Raw genomic sequence first — 7381 nt, 5'->3', positions numbered from 1 at the left:
AAAATGCATGATCATAACATTATGAAAATATTCGTGATTTGCATGAATTATCTAATTTGGTGCCGAAATGATTAAACACCACATTTCTTTCGAATACGGATCATACCAGTTTCTGGAGGAGACTCAAAACTGGGCCCGAGATCATTGCCAGAGGGCCGGAAGGCTTTATATGTAAATCTCGTCAACGAACTTCCGTTCAGTTATGACCTTTTGAACTCACTGAACAGTGAAGACTACAAGTCTACTACTTTAGTTTGGAGATTTCGAAACACGTTATTGATAATGTTGATGCTAAAAGAAAAAGACTTGGCTGGAGCTTAAACAGTACACTTCCTCCTAACTAGTGAAGAATCCGAATAAAACTAAGTAGGAGTTACTGACTGACTAAACATAACAATCCGTTTTGTTGCTTTTTAAGGTTAAAAAGCAAGAGAAGAATAATTATTAGCAGCATGCATGGTTGAAATCAAATGTTTAGAAATCAGAGCTTAGTTCAACATTACAATGGGACCCACTACTACTTCTAATACTACTGTGTGGGGCCGGCATCAACTTTGATCTGAATAATCACATTTGATCAAAGATTAAAGATGCATGACTTTATGAACATCGGATTCTATCTAAAGTGATAATATATGTTCTAGAAGTACTCCAAGAGAGAACAGGACCCTTTCGTAATAAATGTGATAATCGAAGGGTATATTCGGAATTTAGGTCTATGGTATAGGGAGCAAGTAAATTTACAATGTCAGGTTGGCGTGCATAACGGTACAGAGATTTGGTGAGAGAAAGAGTTAATGGACCTAAAATAGTGTAATGGGCCGCCTGATGTTGCGCTGCTCCAACTGTGTAGATATTAATAACTCTCCTCTTTAACGAAGAAGATAAAACTTTTTAATATCAAAAAAACAAAGATTTTTAATAAATAAAAAAGATGGAAATTTGGATGCCTTTTGTCTAGAGAACTTTTGTCGATGAATAAAAAAGTAAAGGGGGGGGAAACGTGGATTGGAGGAAGATAGTGGTGGACCTATAGATTTGTTGCTGTTGGTGGGTAGTAGTAGCAGTGATTCTAACGAGACTGTGCTGTGGTGGAGTAATAAACATTCTGAGATTTTCCTTTGCTTTTTTGGGCTTTTATATGTCTTTGTTGGGTTCCGGTTGAATATGCCAATATTATGTATGGGTTAGTGAGAAACAGCTAAAATCATAAAGTAGAATCCAAAAAAAAATGAAAAAAATGACAGCTAAATTCTTTATTGGGTAGAGGTAGTGTTGGTTTTTGTTTTTTGTTTGTTTTGATTGATGGTTTCTCAGAGATAGGGAGGGGAAGGTGGGTTTTGTCAGAGAGCAATATAATGCTGCTGCTGCCGGGTACACTGCTCATGAATCAATGAAAGGGTACGGGTCTTTGTGTGTTATTATTGGCAATGACGTTTAAGTTCAGGGGGTAGAGCCAAGGGTTGACTAAATTCTCAAAAACAACATACAAACCCTTTATTTTACCTATTTTCTTATATTTAGTCCACCAATAATAATATTTTAGCCCATTAAAAGTCCCTACATTCTTACAGATTATTTTAGCACCCCTAGAATTTTTTTTCTGGCTCCGAGTTTGTTCCATTTTTAATTCATTTTCAACTACAAGAAATGCACCCACTGTTTTAGCTCTGTGTGAGAAGAACGGAAGCTCTCTTTTTTTACTAGGTTGGTGTCTGAAAAACTTTTATTTTCGTTTAATCATTTTTAGTTCATGGTTTTTAGGTTGGTCATTGTTATGAAGCTTATATTTCTAGGTTGGATTTTGGTGTGATATATCATTACAAAGTGTGGGTGGGAAGAACTCCATTTGGTATTTGTTTAAGTGTTTTAAAAGATGATGATATGGTCAGTGTTTTTTGGAGATTGTATTGTTCATTAAAGTTTCAATTTTTAGGTTGATTCTGTGTTCTCCAATTTTGATTTTAATGTATTTATTTTCTCTTCCCCATAAGGGGCTTTTTGTTTTGTTTAGGGTTTGTATTTCTTTGATCCCATCTCTTCTTTTCAAGAGATAATAATAATTCATTCATGTTTTTGTTTTTACTGTACTATTTCATGAATCTCTTATTATCATCACTAATGAGATGTAATTTTTTTCTCCCATGGTGCAGGTGAAAACAGAAGATGATTAAACAAATTGGTAGGAAAGGAATTTAGGGTTGTTAGGAACTTGAAACTTGTTCTTGCAGATCAAAAAGGATTAGATAAACAATATTGTGTCAGTATCTTGTGGTGGGTGTGTCTCTGGAAATGCATTAGTTTAGTGCTTGTTAATGTGTCTAGGGCTGACCATGGACGCCCGAGGTCCATGAGCAATTGCAGTCGACCCAGGAAACAATCTCTTCTTTTGGTATCTTATCATTCAAGAGAAGTCCTTCAATTTTTATTTCTCTTGCAGACCCACTCACCATTTTAGTGATATTTCTTTCCTTTACCAATTAAATTATTAATCTCCTGCATCGATTGGTTCAAAAGATTCGGTCCCAACAATATACTATATATCCTTTCACTTGATCCATCCTTCTTCTCTTTAAGTTCAGAAAGTTTGGTCACATTCACAAAACAAACACTAAACACAGCTTGGGTTGGATTCTTTTGTTTTCAGTTTCTTTTTAACTACTTTGGGTTTCTGTTGGTTTAGTTGGTTGAAGTCGGTTTCTAGTTGGGGTTGTGCCGTTGGCTTTCAGTTGTTACATTGATAAGTGAGGAAAGGATTGTTTTGTTACTTACAAATAGAGGAATTGGATAAGTGAAAGTATAGAAGCCAGATCTTTATCTTGTCAAGATGAAGTTTATGAAACTTGGATCCAAGCCTGATTCGTTTCAGACGAATGGAAATGATGTCAGGTATATGCTTTTTTTGAGCTTGTTTACATTGTAAAAATATGATTTAGAATCTGTGATAGGATTCTGGTGATGATGTCTTGCCTCCCACTGTTTTATAATCTGGATTGCATTTGTCTCAAGTCTGTAATGCTTATTGTTTGTCTAATAACTGATATCTGGTTGCTTAATTGGGCAAAGCTTGATTCAATGATGGTTCAGTTTTTCCTCATCAAACAAGTTGATTTATCAATCTCCATAATACTGAATGCTTCATATTGGTTTATCAAACAAATTAAGGTTTAGTATTTACGCAGCCTCTCAAAACTGAATGTTAAGTTATATCTTATGTTCTTTCATCAGATCATGTGAGAGTTATAACATGTTCGCTTTCCTTTCCATTGCTATCTAGGTAGTTTTCCCTGATCTGATTTTGATTTATATGTTAGGTGTTTGGTCCATCTTGCCAAAGATCTCGATATGAGTCTTTTGCTATTGGTGTCGTGTCAAAGAGTAGAGGTTGCCTTGTTAGTTTTTCTTAATCAGGATAAAATAAATTGTTAGATAAGAGTATCCTTCTTCTCTCGTATTTGCCTGAGTAGAAAACAATTGAGCTTATTTTTCTTCTTTCATATCAAAAAGGGGGTTTGTTGCCGATTTCTCACTTTTCATCTTCTAGATCAGGTTCTTTAGGTTGCAACACACTATCCTAAAGGCTATATTTTTGTGTTGTCATGCTCTTTTGTGAACAGTACTTCAGTTTTAGGTTGCTAGGTGGTAAAATAGTAACATAATTATCTTACTCGGTGTTTCATTTTTATCTTCATTCGATGAACCATATATACACATGGTTCCAACGCACTGTATTGTCTAATGGAGAATTGAACACTTCACACCAATTAACCCTGACCTTGTTTTGTGGTGGAATGACTAGGCGGGAAAACCTATTTGTTTCCGTGTTTTGTTATGAATCTTTTATCTTGACTTTTGTTATCTAGGATCTGGATTAGTTGTTCAGTTATATGGAGCCAGGCTGTTCTTTGCATACCCTAGTAAAGCATGATTGGGTAGATCACCTTCCATAATTTGCTCTCAGAAACTTTCTTTTGTCTCTTTTCTTTTTCGTGAAGATGATAGTAGAACTCTGTAGTTTTGACTCCCTACCTTTTCGATGTTGTGTCACTTACCCTTGATTAATTTCACCATATATATATATTGGTTTAATACTTATACATGTGTGCATTGAATTCATATGGTTAATTGAAACATGGTTTAAGGAACTTTTGATGTTTGCAGATACGTTGCTGCTGAACTAGCAACTGACATCATTATTATTGTAGGCGATGTGAAGTTTTATCTACACAAGGTATATGTGAACCTTCAGTCAATTTTGATCAGTTAAAGTCTTTTCGACCACAATATAATAAGTGGGTCAGCTAAACCAAATTCCGTAGTTGCATGTGTTGGTGTGTCCTCAACTTAGAGGAATTTTCATGATAATTCTAACACACGGTGATTATGATGTCTTTGTTCTGTAGTTCCCTCTGTTGTCCAAGAGTGCTCGATTACAAAAGCTGGCATCAGTTGCTAATGAGGAGAACAATGCTGAAATCCACATCAGAGATATTCCCGGTGGATCTGCTTCCTTTGAGTTATGTGCAAAGTTCTGTTATGGAATGAAAGTTACCTTAAATGCTTACAATGTGGTTGCAGCTCGTTGTGCCGCAGAGTATCTAGAGATGCACGAATCTGTTGAGAAAGGAAACTTAGTTTACAAGATTGATGTCTTTCTAAATGCCAGCATTCTGCGAAGCTGGAAAGATTCAATAATCGTTCTTCAAACTACAAGATCTCTCCTACCATGGCCCGAGGATTTAAAGGTGGTCAGCCGCTGCATTGATTCCATAGCTTCTAATGCTTCAATTGACCTTTCTAAAGTGGAGTGGACTTACACTTACAACCGTAAAAAACTTCCATCAGAAAATGGGATTGAACCACAGTGGAACGATGTAAAGAAACAACAGGCAGTCCCAAAAGATTGGTGGGTGGAGGATTTGTGTGAGCTCGAGATAGATTTCTTCAAACGTGCAATACTAGCAATAAAAACCAAAGGTAGAGTGTCCAATGATATAATAGGTGAAGCCCTAAAGTCTTACGCACTGAAGAAGTTACCAAGTTTCAGCAAGGGTTTGGTCCAGGCTAATGATCTTCTGAAATACAAATCATTGGTGGACACCATTGTATTATTGTTGCCTATAGAAAGTGGCAGTGTCCCATGTACTTTTTTATTGAAACTGCTAAAAGCTGCTATCCTGCTTGATTGTGGAGAAATCGGGAAGAAACGGTTGGTTAGAAGGATCGGCCGACAGTTGGAGGAGGCTATAGTAGCTGACCTTCTTATTCCAGCTCCAGCTGGAGAAATAATTCTATACGATGTTGATGTGATACAGAGTATAGTGGAGGAGTTTGTGATGCAAGAACAAGGAATAACCAGTGATAAACCAATGTCTGAAGAAGAATTGCAAGAAATCAGAAGCCCAACATTTATCTCAGATACATCGAAACAAGCTGTAGCAAAACTAGTTGATGGGTACCTTACTGAAATCTCAAAGGACCGAAATCTTCCTTTGTCAAAATTTGTTGCACTGGCAGAATCTGTTTCAAGGTTTCCAAGGCCAGTTCATGACCGACTTTACCGTGCTATAGACACATATCTCAAAGTAAGTTTCCAACTTTGTTATGTTATTTCATCTCAAGTAAATCATATACATTCTCGGCCGTCATTGATTTATATCAATCAATATAATGATAACAGAAATCTGGGTCTTTATGTTATTTTTGCCGTCATTATATTTTGTATGACAACTTGTTATTCCGTAACTATTGCTAATAATGCTTAAATCAATCCTCCAGGAGCACCCTGCGTTAAGCAAGAGCGAGAGGAAAAAAATCTGTAGACTGATGAACTGCAAGAAGCTCTCCGTAGATGCATCTATGCATGCTGTACAAAATGAACGGCTTCCATTGCGAGTAGTTGTACAGGTCCTTTTCTTTGAACAGATTAGAGCTTCAAAAGCTCCTAATACTGCAGTAAAACCAGATCTCCCTGGGAATTTGCGGTCTTTACTTCCGAGAGAAAATGGGGGTTCACACGGAAGCTCTAGAACTGCAACAACCAACACAGAAGAAGATTGGGATTCAGTTCCAACAGTTGAGGAGCTCAAGGTTCTGAAAGGGGAGCTAGCTTCCCTTAAATTGGGAAGTAGAAGAAGTCTGAAAACTGATGAGAAAAGTAGAAATAGTCATGAAACGGCTGCTACTGCTAAGGTACAGGGAACACTTGCGACGAAGAAAGTATTTGCAAAGTTATGGTCCAGCAAAGGTGGGCAAGACGATAGTAGTACTGATGACACATCTGGGAGCCCTGGGTCTACCAACAAAGAAGAAGTAAAATCAACACCTTCAAGGAACAGAAGGTATTCAGTTTCTTAGTTAAGAGATAAGAGAAGTGTGTGTGATTGATGAGCTTCTTTCTCCCATTTTGCCTCTCAATCTCCTTGACATATTAGGACTTTTAGAATTACTGACAATTTCTTCCAGTTAAAAAAATGTAATGGAAGAAATTTCTAATGTGGAGTACTACTACTATTACTTGCTCTTAGGAAAGAAACGGCAAAATGTGTATGGTTTTCAAGTAAATTTATCTAGCAATCAAGTTAAGTTCTCTAACTAAAAGTGAAGTGATTCTGTGTTCCTTGTCATTCCTTTGTTTTGCAAAATTATATTTTACTTTTCTAGGTGTGGGGTGTTTTCATGAGCACTCACCATGTGGGAATTCATGCAAGGAGATCGAGAATCTTTGTTGGCTTGTCACATAAAATAAATGGTCATGAGATCTTATAATTGTAACTGTTCGAACTCATGGAGTATGAAATAAACTAAAATCCTTCCGTGGATGTTGGTGTAGCACACAGAATCACGTTATTTCTTGTGTGTTGGTTTTATGTGCTTTGCTTTATACCGACCTCGTCCAAGGACCAAAACTTTCTCTCTGTTTGCAATTAAGAAATGAGCATTAACGGGCAAAAAGTATGTATATGAGACATAATTCATACATCCACAATAATATGATTCTAAAACCACAACTGCTCTCCAGATTAAGCGAAAAGTAAAGGCCGGAAAACAAAAAAGAAGAGGCTTTATTTATGTAACTTGGCAACTTGTGATGATGTCCAAACTCCAAATGCATCATAAGAGACAGGAAAAGCCAACTTCAGCCACAGACAAAAAAGAAAAAAATTATTAAAAAAAAAGCCCACAAAGTGCATTTCCGCTAAAAGGTGGAACCATAATATTGGGCATACCAAAATCTTCCAAGGCATACTGAATGAAGACAAAAAATATTGTGAAATAGCAAAATCAGATAACCCCTTAATCCAAAAAATTTTTAATGGCAAATCTGCCCTTTACGTATTAGTGTTAATAATCTTGATTAGTGATTAAATATTTTGTTTTG

At 36.4% G+C, this 7381-nt stretch overlaps 1 protein-coding gene across 2 annotated transcripts; it reads left to right on the top strand.

The window, feature by feature from the left end:
• Positions 1-1553: 1553 nt before the first annotated feature.
• On the top strand, positions 1554-6600 carry LOC113283476 (BTB/POZ domain-containing protein NPY4-like). Of its 2 annotated transcripts, none has more exons than XM_026532746.1 (5): positions 1554-1707; positions 2154-2889; positions 4162-4231; positions 4404-5585; positions 5779-6600. In XM_026532746.1, the coding sequence occupies exons 2-5, from the start codon at positions 2828-2830 to the stop codon at positions 6355-6357; spliced, it is 1893 nt and encodes a 630-aa protein (XP_026388531.1). In that variant the 5' UTR covers positions 1554-1707; positions 2154-2827; the 3' UTR covers positions 6358-6600. The 2 variants fall into 2 exon arrangements, with proteins under 2 accessions (XP_026388531.1, XP_026388532.1); XM_026532747.1 differs by lacking the exon at positions 1554-1707 and adding an exon at positions 1757-1887.
• The last annotated feature ends 781 nt before the right edge of the window (positions 6601-7381 follow it).

This window comes from Papaver somniferum, chromosome 5 (genome assembly GCF_003573695.1).
Source record: "Papaver somniferum cultivar HN1 chromosome 5, ASM357369v1, whole genome shotgun sequence".
Classification (NCBI taxonomy): Eukaryota; Viridiplantae; Streptophyta; class Magnoliopsida; order Ranunculales; family Papaveraceae; genus Papaver; species Papaver somniferum.
Note: the sequence above shows the minus strand (reverse complement) of the source record. Positions and strands in the feature narration are given on the sequence as shown.

Bases quoted from the DNA above. Each gene is read 5' to 3' on its own strand.
- LOC113283476 (XM_026532746.1), top strand. From the start codon at position 2,828: ATGAAGTTTATGAAACTTGGATCCAAGCCTGATTCGTTTCAGACGAAT. The intron at 2,890-4,161 runs GTATATGCTTTT...TGATGTTTGCAG, and splicing joins ACGAATGGAAATGATGTCAG to ATACGTTGCTGCTGAACTAG. The intron at 5,586-5,778 runs GTAAGTTTCCAA...TCAATCCTCCAG, and splicing joins CTATAGACACATATCTCAAA to GAGCACCCTGCGTTAAGCAA.